This window comes from Salarias fasciatus, chromosome 4 (assembly GCF_902148845.1).
Source record: "Salarias fasciatus chromosome 4, fSalaFa1.1, whole genome shotgun sequence".
NCBI classification, from domain to species: Eukaryota; Metazoa; Chordata; class Actinopteri; order Blenniiformes; family Blenniidae; genus Salarias; species Salarias fasciatus.
The window spans coordinates 9,239,455-9,256,053 of record NC_043748.1 but is presented as its reverse complement, the minus strand read 5'-3'; the positions used below and the strand labels follow the sequence as shown (position 1 = coordinate 9,256,053).

Here is a 16,599-nt window from a genome sequence, read left to right as displayed (position 1 = left end):
CTTTCACATCAGATTTTCTTTTTCTAATCATGCGATCAGAATCTAGATTTGACTATATGCATGATTTTTTCAGACCAGTTACATGTTTTGTGCGGGTTTATGTTAGTATGTGCCTGATTATTGTGATTCATGCTGATTTATATATTTTTTTTAATGGTACATACAGTACACTGATGGGGATGCCGGTAGAGCTTGCATATTGGAACCAAAAAACATGACAGGCATGCTGTGTGCTGTTTTCCTTTCTTCTTTTGTAAAACAAACATTTGTTGTGTTTTTCTGCTGGCATGCTGGCAGTGACAATACTGAAGGAATTTGAATAATGATTCACCATGATTCACCAGCTGAACCACCACCAGGCCAGCATAGCACAGCACAGGGCTCCTGCAGATCTCTGCAGTTTATGTCAGAAAAGGACATTCAGACTTCCACTTCATAACGAATGATCCTACATGTTTTAGATGGATAAACCTGTTTATAAAATCTGTTTAACAGGCTGATAAATCCACAGCACATTAACCTTGAAAATGAACAAAGTTGGGATTGATGTTATCATGCTGCTCGCCAGGTGTCGCTGTTGAGCCGCTGTCGCTGCGGCGCGGAGCTGTCCGCGGTGCTGAAACGACGCATTCCCGCTGTGGTGCTGAAGGGAGCTCGGAGGAGGATTTCGTGGCAGTGTGGGCTGTTGATAGGAGCTTGAAAAACAGCAGGGCTCCCTCACAGCGAAGTCTGCCGAAGAACACGACATCCGACCTAAAATCAGCATTTCATGCACTGACTCAGACAAAGAAGTGTTTTTTTTTTACCTTTCATACCACCTGTACAGCAGGATTAATTACATTTTTTTTAAGTTATCCTGATGACTACTGCAAAAATATTTATGTTCATGATTTTGAATCTCTTTGTCATCCCAACAGTTTTACATCTCTTCTCGGTGCTGTGGTCAACCCTGCAATATTCTGCACGTGTTCTTTTATTTTTCCCCACACATAGCACAGATTGACCGCTCCCATAGTGGTCAGTGCAAGGTCATCTCAGTAAGGTCTTTTCTTTCCAAGAAACACACTTTGCAATGCATTTCACTCCTTGCAGTGCACCCTGTAGAGCCACTGAACGTGTGTTATTTATATTGAATAATGCACTTTTACTGTGGCATCACGTTATCTCACAAATGGGAGCTCGGTGGAAAACCCCATTCACTGAAATATGGCTCTTTGGCTTCTTCTGTTTTATCACATAATGCTGCTTACAGACCTTCAGCCCGCTCGTACACAGCACTATCTCACAGGGCATTTTGTTCATTTAAAAGCACTTTATCATGTTTTCTCACTTGTGGAGGTACATTAAGGGGCACGATCCCATTTTCCACCACAACAAGGGCACCCATGTGGGCACTTCATTCCAGATTATTTCACATGGAAGTACACTGAAGAGCACCTTCTTTTGGTTTAAACATAACAATAGCATGCAAGCAAGTCCGGTGTGTTTCTTCTTTGTTTGACCTGTTTAGGGTGTGGCTTATTGGGCTGATTTGGCTGTGAGAGCAAAAGTAAGTGAGCTTTATGTTTATTTACTTTGCTTTGTTTTAATCTATTAATCAAAACCTAAAGGATGGATAAATTACAATGAGTCTAACGGCTGTTATGTAGCTCTGTCGTTTAATAGTTGAAATAATGCTGCATTAAATAATTTCCGGCAATGAATCTGTTCATTTCTTCAGAAACAATCCAATTAATCTTGTTCTAAAGAATCCTGATTGTGTGATACCAGTCTTTTGACTTACAATGTTTCTGTTTAATCAGTAATTTGTGGTCATGGAGGAAACAAAAAGGCAGATTTTAGCACTTTTTGAAAGAAAACAAAATAGTGGCATGATATAAATAATGAAGACATCTGCGATTCGGGTATGGATCGTTAGATGGCGCTCTCAGTGAACAAGCCGCAGCCGAGGAGACCGTGATAAGAGCAGTGTCAGAGCTTCACGCACTCAGAGGTTTTCAATGAACTCAGCAGTCCTGGCTCATATCGCGCTGCGTGCGTCAAGAACTCCGGGCCATTCACCAGCTATACAGATACAAGCACAACTTATTTCAGGGGACGCACTCTCTCATTTCGCCTTGCTCTGAACCAGCTCCATCGGGAGGAGGACCGCCTGCTGTGAGGGCTCCGCAGGGCGCACCTGACACCTTTTCTCCTGAAGTTATTCCACGCAAAGCCTCGCGCATCAGTGCCACTGAGAAGTTGCGTTGTGCGGACGCGCTTCGCCGCCAGTCCGCGCGCCTCCAGTTGAAAAGTCATGCTCGACACGCGGACTCGCACGATGTGCAGCGGACCCGGAGCTTCACGCGTGTTTGGAAAATGATTGCGGCCGGCGGCGAGCTTTCCATTATGGTGAGGAGATGTCTGCTCACTTTCAAACCGTTCAGGTAAGAAGAGCGCGTTGTCTTCAATCTGCAACGCATCACATTTCAAACGATGATCATTGTTATTGCTCTGCATGCAGGTTTACTAGTCTTGAAGCCCCGTCATGATGGGAATTTCAGCTTATTATGGTAAATTCCCGAGTCAGGTAGCTGCGTTAAACACAGTAATGATGGCTTTTTTCAGCAGCTTTTTTTCCAGCAAGTTCAGCCCATTGGAATTAATTGGAACAGCAGGGCGCCTGCTGTGTCACAATTAAGGTTCCTCAGCTCAAAGTCTCACCAGCAGCAGCAGTGAAACCGAACCAAGCAGACCAGAAAACTCATTAAAACTTCCCAGTCTGACAAGACGGGCGAGACCAACTAAGGACCTGGATGACTTGTAGTAATTAGTAATCACAATGCCAGCATCTTCAGCCTGCCTTTAACTTTTACAGTCCTGTGATGCTCTAACAGCCTCCTCACTGAAAACAGTGTGGTTATACATGATGAGCTGGTGTCTAAACCCGCTTTAACAACCCAGTTAGAAACTCACAGGGATTTCAAGTGAATAGTGCAGACAAAGGACTCTCTGCAGGCGTGCAAGTCTTAGTTTTTCCACCTTTATCTCCCACATTGGATTTGGCACTATCACACACTGTAGCTGAGTGCCTCCGTCCTCTTTGCTGTCAGCTTTCTGCACCATTAAATCCACAAATAAAAAGTGAGGTTTGTAGAACAGAAGTGCAACAATCTGTCCCTCACTTTGGCTCCATAAAAGGATTGTTTCCAAGCATTTCCTCAGCATGACTCCTGGAGCGCTCAGACAAACCCCCTTTTCAAGTTAATCGCTCCAAAGCGTTTGTTTCTAAAGCTTGAGAAATATTTGCAGTGTTCACTTTCTCTCTCCAAATCGCAGCCGGTCGCCTGTAACTGACTGGTTTTATTTTGGATATTTGGTTGCTGAGTGCTGTGTGATGCAGAAAAAGTCACCCACAGAATGGGTTCATTTCAAGTGACACAGTCAAGCGAGTACACAATGCTTATCTGGGGCCCGAACGGAGCGACATAAACTTTGAAAAATAAGTCCACGCTCCATAAAACCCCATAAAGGACTCACGAGTCGTGACTTTGAGCAGGACTTGAACTCAGCTTGAACTGCTACTTTTCCTCTACTGTGAAATAACAGCATCATCTTTATCGTCTTCCTCACCTCCTGTCATGCCCTTGTCTGTCCTCTATTTTTTTTATTTTTTTTTTATCTCCCTGCCCCATGAGCTCTCACCTTGTCTTTTGTCACTTAATCACCTCTTTGGCTTTATCGCTGTCCTGCAGGATCTTTGTGGTGGGGATCGGCTTCTTCAGCCTCTGCTTTCTAATGACCTCTCTCGGGGGCCAGTTCTCAGCCAGGAGATCAGGTGATTCTCCCTTCACCGTGCGAGCCGAAGGTAAGCCCGCAGATACTCGTCGGCGCTGCTTGGTCGCCCGTGACTCCCGTGGTCTACGCCTCGCGCCGGTAATGAACAGCCTGGAAACATGCTGAGAGCTTCAAGGGGATTCCCTGATTGCTGCCATTGGACTGACAGACCTGCTCGCTTTGCTCATCATGAGTGTGTTGAGGAGGTGTTGCCGTCGCACGGACAGACTCCTCTCCTCGGCCGGTTATACCTCCGCCTGTCTTTCATACAGAGCTTCTTGTCAAGACTTTAATCTGACTCGCATGGATTCATTTTCGGATGTTTGCTGCAAGTGGAGGACAGCATCAATATATATGTTTCTTTTTAACCAGACAACTAAATGCAAAGCGAATGAACCAAAGGAAGATCTGTATTTGGTGACCCCTGGTTTTTAAAGTGTTGAGCGCAGCACAGAGCAGCTGTGGAGAAACGACTGTGATCACGTGGTTAGCGAAGTTCAGTTCTGCTCAGGGCAGAATGCATTGATTTTCAGCATCAACGCTGAGAGAAGAGAGAGTTGGCAGGAAATAAGTGGAGCTCACGAAAAATTCCTAAAATGTATATTTAAACAGTGGTTGATATCGTGATGGTTTTATCGACGATTCCCTCAACAATATGCAAATTTGGAAACTTAAGTATTCAGTCGTTTAAATAATCTAAAAGAAATGTAGGCACAGAAAAATACAACAACAAATTAGATGTTCAGCACTGTAAATGCCCAAACAACCACAGCATTGTATCAGTTAGCCTGAGGTGAACAGCCCAAAATATTTCTTTATTAATTTATTATTACTATTTTTTTGAGAAGAGACATTGTGGTATCAGGGATACTCATCCTCTCAGATTTACTTACTATTATTACTGTTACTGTTACTTCGTTTTCTCCCACAGCCCTAAAACATGTGTGTGAGGTAAACTGTTGACCCTGAAATGCCCCCAGGTGTGAATATGAGTGGGCGGTTATCTTGCTCTCTTTACCTTGTCATGGAATGGTGAGCAGTGACAAGTCCATCGCCTTTGGCGATAGCCAGATGAGATCGGCTCCATTGCCTCCCGACCCTGAACTGCGTAATGCGGTGCAGAGGATGGATGGGTGAATAGAACCTGATAACTGAGGATAAACAACCACAATCAGGCTGTTATTATGAGGCTGTAATAATAAAGCAAAACAAAATGGACCGTACTTCCTGCTGGGGGTGTTAATTAGATTTTTCTAGACTCAAATTCAATCCAAGAACAAGCTTCACACCTACTCTTGAGATATAAAAGGTATTATGATCATGGGAGTATTTTTGCCTTGCCTCTATGTGACCTCTACTGTCGTTATAATATAATGTACTTTTGAAATAATAATAAAAAAAACCTCGCTCTCGCAGTGATCAACAAATCAAAGCCACTGTGAACTATGCACTATCATCCCAGAGTGAAAAGTTGTTATTTTTCTCAGCACGTTCCCAGTGTTTGCACTTTGTGCCTCTGCATATAAACCACAACAGCACGGGCCATTTGGGAGAGTCAGTGTTAGCTTTTGGGCTATTGTCTGTCACCTTTTTATCGCAGCCTGGCACATTGTTGACACTGCGCATCATGCTCGGCGACAGATACCAGCTGGCATGAGACGACGCAGCGCTTCCGTCTCTCACGGCTCACCCAAGGACACCAGTTGTGCCTCGTTTTGCATTGGTAACGTTTCCCACTGATGTCCGTGCATTTCCACTCAGATGGAGCGGCGGCGCCGCGCCTCAAGGCCAATCAGAGAACAGCGTGCTGTGATGTGATTGTTTGTCGTGTGAGATAGCAGGATCGCGTTGAAGTGTTCCCACTGACTGACTGCTGTAAATATTTGGGTTACTGAACACTCCACGACGACTCGCAGTTGAAGTGCCTCCTCAGGAAAGCCGGTGTAGTAACAGTCGTGGGGAACGCAGCGATAAAAGCGTGTCATGGGAAACAATTTCAAGGATCTCACCCATTTATGAAATCGCAGGCGGCTGAGCTGGTTGGAGGTGTGAGGGAGAGAGGAGGGTGAGACAGGAGAGCTGTCTGATTAATTAACCGCTCGCAGGCTACAGTCAAGGGAAAGCATCCGGCCTCCAGCTCATTAAGCACTGCCTTGCCGCTAACCAGGGAGAGCTGAGTATGTAAATGCCCTGTTTCTCGTGTGTGTGTGTGTGTGTGTGTGTGTGTGTGTGTGAGAAAGTGAGGATTAGCGGCCCTTGAGTTTGTGTAATAAATGAGCTGGGCTGCATTGTTTAGTGGAGCAGCACCTTGCTTGTGCTTGTTGAACACACCCATCCATGTCTTTACTGCTGGAGGCTATAGAGGGCTACATGCACGCCGCACCGTCACCCCTCCCGCCCGCGTGAGTGTGATGTGCATCCGTTTGCGTTGGGAGCGCGAACATTTCATAGACAGTGGGAGCAACTTAACATTCAGTGTTTTGAACCTGGGAGGGTAAACAAAATAGCCAGGCTGCGCTGAGAGAAACCACCACACTGTTTACTGCTCGTCTTCTGAATGGCAATATCTGCCTGAAGAGCAAGAGGTGTGAAGGAAAATATGTAATCATTGTCTTTCCACCTCCTGTTTCTTCATGCCCTCCTGTTTCCCTCTAGCTGTCTCCCTGCTTTTTCTCATTACAGGTTTTCATCTACCTCTCGCCTGATTTTTGGCTCTATTTTTCGCAGCGATATAGATTTCTGTGTGAGCGGTGCACTCGTCGACACCGCACCGCCGCAGAGCCAGAAGAACACACTGGCCTGCGTTTGGATACAAAGCTGTATCCAGATTTAAAATGCATGCATTCCCTTCATTACTACCCCTTTGAAGGTACAGGAAACTAATGATGTGGTAAAAGTAAGAGTGGGGGACAGAGGGAGACTATTTCCACCGGAGTGGGAAGCTTGAAAGGCGGAGGCGTTTGATCCCAGATATCTTAAAGGCTCCAGAGGTGTACTGTAGCTTTCTAATAAGCACTTTGAAGACCACCTTCACAGTGTGTCCTTTTGCCATGGGGGTCTTAATGCAGCTTTACCACAAAGAGGGAAATCGGCCTAGGACGCTTTCAGGTTTTACCCTGCTTAGAGCAAGACTTAAATGGTTCAGATACCACTGTGCTCCTTGTTCCTACCTGCACACAACAGTAGCTGAGTTGTTGTTGTTGTTTTCTTGAGAAAATATACTTTCTTCTGTTTCTCAGCAAGGCCAGATATTCTTCACCGACTCCTTCGGGCTCTCACCAACCTTCTGCCGATGTTTCCAGCCACAGGACACTTCATTAGTGATGCCTGCATAATCGATTATAATGCATTACAGCAGATTAATACTGCTTCACAAAGAAATGATGAACTCCTTTTATTTTTCATGTGTACATGTCAGGTTAGACTCGTTCTCTGCTCCTGATTCACGCCAAACAAGCAGGTGCTTCTGGGTTTTGGGACCTTTCTCGAGGACTCACAGTGGTGGCAGAGAGGCCAGGGAAAGGTTAGAGTTTCTCTCTCCAGCATGCATTGCTGGTATAAGGATTCAAACCAGTGACATTCCAGCCGCAAGTTCCCTTTTCAAACTTCTGAATCACCACTGCAGCTTTTCACGAAGTTATTGTTTTGTTGTTGTTGTTGGTGTTCTTTAGCCGTGCCGTAGGAAGTTTTCATTTAATGATAATAACTTAACTTTTAGTTTGTTTGTTGCGGTGTTGATAATATTTTGGGTGCTACAATAACCGTTACAGATAATTAGGACCATTGTTTTTTTTTACTGTATTGCACTGCAGCACTATAACACCTACCAACCGCTAAAGCAGAATTATAACCGTTCTGACATAGTCAACTAACTATAACTGAAAAATCTGATTTGCAAAAGCAAAATACACAGCAAGGCTGTTTTTATTGTCTCATTTTATATTATACTATAAAGGTAAACCTAATGAGGTGGCTTATTAGATTTTCTTGAGAAAACACATTAAGACTTGTAATATAATTTTCATTGTACCTTTTTTATGTGGCAAAAAAAACCCCAATATGATCTGTTTTGAAACACTTCAGGGCTAAGCCAACTTAAAAACTTCAGTATCATCCCAAAACAAAATACAAATCATTATAATTCCTATAAATTGCTTGAATTTCCTCCTATGCTTTGCATGGGCGAGTTTAAACATCTCCTCAGGAACAGAAGGGAAGTGTGAAGCATGAGTTTTATTTACCATGAGGCCAAACACAGAAATAAGTTATTGTTTTCCGTGACTGTAAACTTTGTGAAGGGGGGACTGTGTGTGTGTGTGTGTGTGTGTGTGTGTGTGTGTGTGTGTGTGTGTGTGTGTGTGTGTGTGTGTGTGTGTGTGTGTGTGTGTGTGTGTGTGTGTGTGTGGCGATCTGTGCAGGGTATTTTCCCTTCAGCTTCAGCACCCTGTCACCCAAAAATTCAAAAAGCGATGATATGATTAGCAGTTCTGTTTTTAGAAGCTGTGTTAAATGTTTTTCAGTCTCAAATATTGACCCCTCTCAAGGTGAAATAAATCTATCATAGAGTGAAGGAGGCAGAGCTTTAGGTTCTCAGCTAAGGAGTTTTTTTTTTTCAGGTATTGCTGGATTTATAACAACACAGTTGTCTCTAACATGTTTTGCAGAATAAAGAAGTTTTCCACCTGAGAAGAAGACAACTTCCTTTAAACAGGAAGAACCCTGCAGAACCAGACTCAGAGGTGGAGACTTTCCGCTGTTCTGGTCAGGCTTAGGGGATAAAAGACAAAGAAAAGGAGAGGACAGAGGCAGAAAGCAACCAGAAACAAACAGATTGTCATCAGAAGGCAAACTAATCCACTCGCTGCAGGAGTTCAGGAGGCTCAGATCAGAGATCCTGCAAGGAGAGAGAGAGAGAGACATTATCCTCTCTCTCTCTCAGTGCAGTAACAGTCTCCCATAGCACTCTAAACCTATAGCAGCTTAACAACAAAGTGATCTATCAACCTAACCCTAACCAACCCTAACTCTCAGCTTTATTAAACAGAGAAGAATAACCTTAAAGGTAGAGGCTGTGTCGGCCTCCTTCACTGAAACTGGAAGCTGGTTCCACTTGAGAGGAGCCTGACAGCTGAGCGCTCTGCCTCCCGTTCCACTTTTAGAAAACCTTTAGAAAATCGGACTAACAGCTCTTTAAGGTATGACGGAGCTATTAAGAGCGTCTGAGTTAAAAGATAGTTTTTGATTTCTATTCTTGATATCACAGCGGGATAATGAAGAAACTAAAAAAAAGGTGGCTCCTCTACAGCTGAAATTCCTTGTTTTAGTTTGTTATTACAGCATTGATCTTCAATTATCTGCAATTTAAATTGTTTGTTGATTTGTTGTTCAGTGTTCCCTCAGGACGAGACACGTATTGACATTAAAATAACAGATGAAAAGAAAGATGCTAAACTGGAAAGAGAGTAATTGATATTATGAAACCATCTTCCATTCTGCTTTGACAGCCACTTTTCACATTTATGGAAAGTTTTAGCCTCTCCAAGTAAACATGAGGCAAAAGACGAACTGGACCAGTCAACTGTCAGACAACCAAAGACCACAGTTATTATAATATCGTAGTTTTAATGTTGCATGCTGTTGTAGATTAAACACTGAAATAAAAACTAATCCCAGTTACTGATACTGCTTTTCTCAAACCTTGCTGCTTAATATAAACTGTTTAATTGATGAAGTTTTCTACAGCTACCCTGTCTGCCACAGATTCATTTCTGGAACTTAATGTCATGGCTTTAACCGACGGACCACCAGGAGGAGCGTTAAGAAAGGTTTAACTGATGTATTAAAACAACTGCAACACTTGAGCTCCAGCGATCATAAAAACATGGTTTGAACTAACATCTTAACTGTCTTCACAAATACTGACGAATGTAAAACTTTTATTATGGAAGTTACCAAGAAATATTCCCCATTACAGTGGAAAAGCTGATTCATCCTGCTTCAAACTTGGGTGAGTGTCATGAATGCTTGATTTCAAATGTGGGTGATCTGGGTTTCAATCCCAGTTGCAGCGGGAGGGGCGTCGGGTGTAAAATCAGGATAAGTTGCGATGATTTGCTGCGGTGACCACTGTGAAATAACAAATTAAATGTTAAAATAAAGTCACAGACGGTCTTCACATGAGTCCACGGGCGCCTGAAGACAAGCTGCAGAGAATTACTCTGGATAAAATGATAAAAACTATTTGACTTTTGCCTCAGGGTTCAGTAGATTGCAGAGTCGACGTGGAGCATCAGGTGTTCGAGGAGCATCGCTCAGCATCCTGTTTACATCTTTTTGGAGACGCTGATGGAACTTTTTTTTATTTCACGGCTCAGCAACCTTCACTTGACGATGAATGAAAATGAGCCTGTTGTGACACTCCTCGTAGGGAGGGTGTGACATTTGCAGGCCCGTAAAAGCCCGTGAACTTCACTGCCGTGTTGGAATGAGGAAGTGAATGGGTGACACGCTCGAGGTGGAGGTGCTCCGCTTTCCAGATGTTATGAATAACATAAACTGACCTTTGCCATCGGTGGAACTTCCGCTGTGCTTAAGGATAAGTGAAAACAAATGCGCAGGTGACAGTCTGTCTGACAAAGAGGGCTTTTGAATAAAAGATGACTGCTCATTGTTGGCACTTTCGCAAGCTGCCGCTGTCTGGTGGAAAGAGCAGTGATTTTCTCCTGGATTACGGGGCAGGTACGACAACAAAGACTGCAGTTATTGTTGTTTTCGGGAGATGGGCTGTGACACCCGACCACATTCAACTGCCAGCGTCTCTTCTGTATCTCAGATTGCTTTGTTGTTTACAGCTTTGTAGAGGATTTTATTAAAAAAAAAAGGGGGGGGGGGAAAAAGCTTTTGGTATACGCCTTTAGGGATTATTCGGGCATATTTCAAACAAGACATCGGAATACAAGCAAAGTAAATCATTGCTCCATCTGGGCTGGGGCTGTTGAGGAACACCGTTTATGTTGGTTTAATTTTGTGTGTTAATGTCCTATCAGCTAATTAATTGTGACCTGAGGGAAGCAGCGGGCAATTAGCTACTGCAGTTTTGATTATGGTTTTCTCTAAAGTATCTGCCATGTTGTAATTGTCTCCATCAGAGCGTGCCCATAAGTGTGTGTGTGTGTGTGTGTGTGTGTGTGTGTGTGTGTGTGAGTACTTTGACACACATGCCGAACATTGACAAACAATAGCTTTCAAGCTGAGTAATGCACGAACAACACGAAGTGAAGAGATGCTGCGTTGATACGATGGTGTGGCTGTCTGTGTGCTTTCTGCTGCATGCGGTTTGCGCCATTGATCAGGCGTTGTAAGACGTCTGAGCTGCAAACTGGGCCAGCAAGTCCACTCTTGGTTTAGGTAGCGTTTTATTTCCTGTCTTTTGTTGCTTCTTTTTTTTTTTTTGCTTTCATGCATATTTTCTTCTGAAAGTAGGGAACATGTTTATGCAAACTAGCGGGCGCATGAAAGAGAATGAAAATGAAACTCTTACCTTGGAAAATGATAGCGTGCTTTCAAACACCGCGGAGCCGCGCTCGTCTATCACAGGGTAAACTGAGCACTGTGTTTCTCATAGATATGTTTTACAGGTTCTTTTTTTTTTTTTTTTTTTTTTTTTTTTTTTTTTTTTTTACATTTGTGTTTCAGCATTTTGGGGATTAGTTTTAAAGAAAGTTTTCAACCAAGTGAAGAAAACAATTGTCATCTCCTTTAATACCTATTTTATCATATAACAGCACCAGATGGATCGATGGAACACTAGTTAATGCACAAACAGCCTGACGCAAGCAAAGTCATCCATCAGTATGAAATGAGATCTGTTTTGCTAAAGTGAACAGTTCATCAAAATAAAGTAGGTGCACAGAAGGAAAGGTAGAAATTGGATAGCCAGAATGGAGCAAGAAAATTACGATATTGATGGGAAACGTATCACCGAGGATGTATTTCAGAGGGTTTTGTGGTCTCAGATGTTCACTGAACCGTTCCTCCAACCATATCGAGCCAAACAAACAAAAAACCCTCTGCAGGACAAAGAGGTTGAATACTCTTCCCTCGCCAAGTCCGTCACCAGATCTCAGCCTGGCTGAGCCGCTTTGTGAACACAGCAGACAAAAGACCACAGTCCCCCCAAACAGAGGGTGGCAGCAGCTCTGAGAGTCTGGGAGAGAACCATCAGGGAAGGTTCAAAGCATCTACTCATGGATCCGAGACTGCAGTAACTCCCAGACTGTAAAAAAACGCTTGACTGAATTAAATGCTTTCCCAATTCTGTGCAACTCTGGGCACTATTTAATGAAAGCGGCATCTGTCCTTTCAGTGTTGAAAGGCTCTAATGATTATTTTGGACTATTAATATGTTCACAGCAGGGATTATTGTGTGATCTGTGTTTGTAGCACGGATGGAAAAGAATATAAGTTTAAATATAATTTAACTAATAAAAATATCAACATGTGATGAGTGTTAAAATTGTAATCGAATCCTGAAACTTAACCGTTTCTCTTACTACTTAGAAAGTCCCAAATGCTCATAGCCATCAGCCATCAGCTGATAAGATGGATTATTCAACCAAATTAGCAACATTAATTGCTGTGTATATAAAAAAACAAGTGTCACTCTGCTGATGAGTTGAGAATTTACTGGAAAGAAAGGATGGAGGCTTGAAAAGGAAACTAGTTGGCGTCACTTTCAGTAGTTATTACACCTCCCTGGCATCATGTGATCACTGCAGAGGCTCCTGTGCCAGTGCAGCCTTCTACTCCTTTATAAATGAGGCTCTTCACAATATTAAGCCACCGTTTCATCTCACAAATTTGAAGAAATTTAACGATGGAGTCCAAAAAGTTGCGCAGACTGTCATTTAAGGTCCACCTGAGTTTGGCTGGATTTGGTAACTTCCTCACTCTAGATTTTTTTTGTAAACTAACAGTGATGAATTAATGACATTGACAGAGGAAGAAGTTGTGTAGCATGTTGAAATCATGCCAGTTGTTTAGGATTTTCCAAAAATTAAGACAATGCATCAATAAACCATGACACTTCAGTGTAAACTTTTCCATAAGATGAACACTTTCTTTCTTTCTTATGTCTGAACTCTTGCTTGTGTTGTACGTCACTTTGGACAAAAGCGTCTGCTAAATGAAATTGTAGAATTGTAGAAATAAAAACGGGTTGGTTTCTCCCTCTGCTTTGGAAAATCAACTCTTTCCCACATTTAGTGCACAAGGTCACCTCAAATATGCTTTTAGTTCAAATCTGATAAAATATGAATGGTGATGATACTGTTTAAAATCACTTTCAAAGTAAAACAAAAACCCAAGTGACACTTGACACATTCAGCCATTTTTGAACCAAATTGAATGTTATGAGTGAAGATTATTTTATAATCAGAAATCCACAGAGAAGTTTATTAAATTTAGACAACCTTTTAGGCCATGGATTATAAAATAAAAGCATTTTTGATCAATTTGATACCTTTTGCACATATTTCATATTACAGAGCAATGTTTTGTGTCACTTTTGTCGCTTGAAAAATCAATTATTCTTCAAAAGTAGCTCTAGTAAGTATACAGCTCTAGTGAATGCTGCATGTGTGTTAATTTTGTGTGATTAAAAGATTTTCATTGAGGGTTTTTAACTGAGGCGCTGGGACCTTCGCATTTTCACCTATTCATTTCAAACAAGGAAAAAAAAAACAATGGAAACCTTACATAAAGTGTCATTACTCACATCATGTAAAAGAAATAAAAAATATTTCAGATTTTTTGGAATTTGGATCTTTTTTTAAAAGTCATCCATTTTTCTTGATAAGATCTCGATGCTGAAGAACAGAGCTTAACACTCGCTATGGGTCAGAGCAGGAAGTGAGGAAATAACTTGAGAAAATATCAAACCATGATTCTAATTTTATAAAGCAGCTTGGAAAAAGGATAAAACTCCATGTACTGTGAAGCAGAGTGAGCTACACTCAACCTAAGTGATGGAGGCTTTCTGCTGTGATAGCGTCTGAATGCATCATTCCCTCATAGAGCCCTAAAAAGGAAAGAAAAAAAAAAAACGAAGCTCAATCGCACTTCTCTGTGATGAATATTTGAATTGGTAGCGAAAGGACCGGGAGAGAGATAGACGAGCATGTCTCGGCTCAAAGCGAGTGAGAATGTAAGATTTTATCCCAGTGACGAGTCAGACGCAGGGCTCTGACCTTCACCAACAAAACTAGAGTGAAAATCATGAATGACACCATTTATTTATCGGGCTTTCAAAGTGCTAATAGAGAGACAGAGGAATGGATGAATTTAAATCAAGCTGTGATGAAATATTGCAGTTTTGTCTTACTGGGCACAGTTGCTCAACATTTCTTCAGGTTCTGTCTTCCTTTCATCCTGATGGTGTTGGGATTGAATCAAAAAAACACACAAGTGAAGGGAAAATGATATTCTAATAATGTATGAAAACACTGAATGTCTTGAGTGTGAGAGCGACGAAGAGAAGGGAATTTCTCTTCATTAGGATGATAAGAGCCCAAATTAAAACAGATTCATGACACAAATTTAACAAAATAGTGATTATAAAACATGCACACACACACACTGCCTGACTGTTCACGTAATCGTCCAACTTTTGCAGCTTTCTTCTCTCACACACCACGGAGTGTATCCGTGATTGTACCAGTGACTCTCGCCGGTCTCTGAAGTGAACTTTATTGCTGTTTCCAGCATGTCTTCTCGCTTCTGCTTCCAGTTATTTGCTCCAGCCTCCTGCTGGCCTTCCTGCGTCTGCCTTTGCACCTTCTGCTCTCGCTTACAAGCCGTCCATGTTCACGCCCAGCTGTGCAGAATGGAAGACGAGCTCTCTGCTGCGCCAGACCCGTTTGTTTGCACGAACAACCAACGCCGTGACCTTTCCTCTGCGTTCGGTTTCCTTGTATGTGACGTTTTTTCTTAGATGCATTCACTAGTTTTAAGACAATATGAAAATTAATTTGTCGAGTTATTTACCCAAACGTTTGCAGTGTGTTTCAAGTGACGGACTTGTTCAAGAATCACAGCATTTTATTTCGCATTTAGAAAGAGACAGAAAGCTTATTTTCAGTTGACAGGCTGATTTATTTTCTCTATATGCAATAGTTTTTGAAGAATCTTGCCATATGTGTACTATCAGTTTAAGATTTCATGCCTGCTTGAACGAATGAACAGATTGAAAATGTGAGTAAATATACAAGGCAGAAGGTGAGACTGACCACCCCTTCAAGCTGCCTTGAGGGTTGCATGATTGAAGGCGGCAGCATTTAGGCTTCATGCAGGGCGTGGATCGCATGTGAGCGTGAAATGTCAGTCCTGCTTTGTATCTTGCTTGGAAACACTTAAAGCCTGAGGCGCTTTTTTTTTTTTCTCCCCACCTGAAAGAAACCTTGTGAGTTTAGTCAGTGAGAACCTGAAGCTGGTCCATGGCCAAACCTAAAATCTCTTGAGTTCATTATAAAAGAGACTTCAGGGAGATTTTTTATACAATCAGTCAAATCTTTGTCCTTATTCAGCCAAGGTTCCTTTTTTTTTTTTTTTGTCAAAACTGTTGGACAGTAAATTGCAGTCTTGGAGCGACAGTGACATTGCTGTCGTTGAACCTTGACTCTTTTCTTAAATGCAAGTACAGAATTTTCAAGATGTGAAAAATGGTATTTGTGTAACAGATCCAGCCTGGCCTCATTACAACACAATATAATACCTGACACAATACATGACGATTAAACATTTAAGACGTGTTTGAAAGTATGAATGCACTCATTAATGCGTTAATGTACAGACATTTGCACTCAGTCGTGGCTGTGGGATGTTCTGGGAGAGGAGGCTCGGCGCCGTTAAAACCAAAGTTCCCCGTTTTAATTAGTTTGTCTGTGTTCCTATCAAACATGAATCTTTTGTCCGCTACAGTATCCAGGCAATTATATTGATCCACCACCTCCAGTATGGCACCACGAATTAAAGTGGTAACGTTGTGCGTCTCTGCAGGTTGGAAGAAAAGGTCGCCGCCGTTTCTTTGGTTTGTGCTGGAACAAAGAGCAGGGACGGCATCGCAGGGTCTTCTGCAAACTTCACCGAGTGACATACAGTCATCTGAGTAGAGATCAGACAGCACACAGACCTGTGGAGCACTGTTACCTAAACATACACACACAGTGCACACAAACACACATCCATAGATCCATCTTCGTGCATGTAAGGAGGCTTTTCTAGGTTCTGTACCTTGTCAGTATATTATTCTTGTATTTGTTTTTGAACTGAAATCCATTCCTGCTTTTCTGCGCTTCACTCTGAACCTGTTTCACAGCTTTACAATACAGACAAATACAAAAACTCTTTACTGTTGTGCGACTGCGGCTTACTCTGAGATTTATTCTTCTCTTTAACTTTCCCTTTCAGAAAACATTTCCTGGATGTTTTTGGGAGCGTATCATTCCTCGCTTTGAACATCATTTGTAAATTTTTGCATCTTATCAGATCGTTAAAATTGAGAGTCTGGGATCGAATAAATAACTTGTTCAAGTGTTCTCAGAAACTGAAACGGAAAACTTGGTGTCTGATGTGTAATACAGTGCTGGTTGACAGAGAATCCGACTCTGAACAGTGGGCTTTCAAATTCCGCCAAATGAGGAAGGTCACAGGTTGGAATCCCACCACTGAGAGGTCACTGACCTTTGACCCTAACTCCTCCCCAGGCGCCGCTTCATGGCAGCCGAC

At 42.3% G+C, this 16,599-nt stretch overlaps 1 protein-coding gene across 1 annotated transcript in view; it reads left to right on the top strand.

The window, feature by feature from the left end:
* Positions 1–2,205: 2,205 nt before the first annotated feature.
* Positions 2,206–16,599, top strand: part of mgat5b (alpha-1,6-mannosylglycoprotein 6-beta-N-acetylglucosaminyltransferase B) — a 60,595-nt gene continuing 46,201 nt past the window's right edge. The window contains exons 1-2 of the mRNA XM_030090087.1: positions 2,206–2,426; positions 3,735–3,847. Coding sequence (XP_029945947.1) covers positions 2,359–2,426; positions 3,735–3,847 — 181 coding nt within the window. The 5' untranslated portion in view covers positions 2,206–2,358. The remainder of the gene's footprint in view (positions 2,427–3,734; positions 3,848–16,599) is intronic.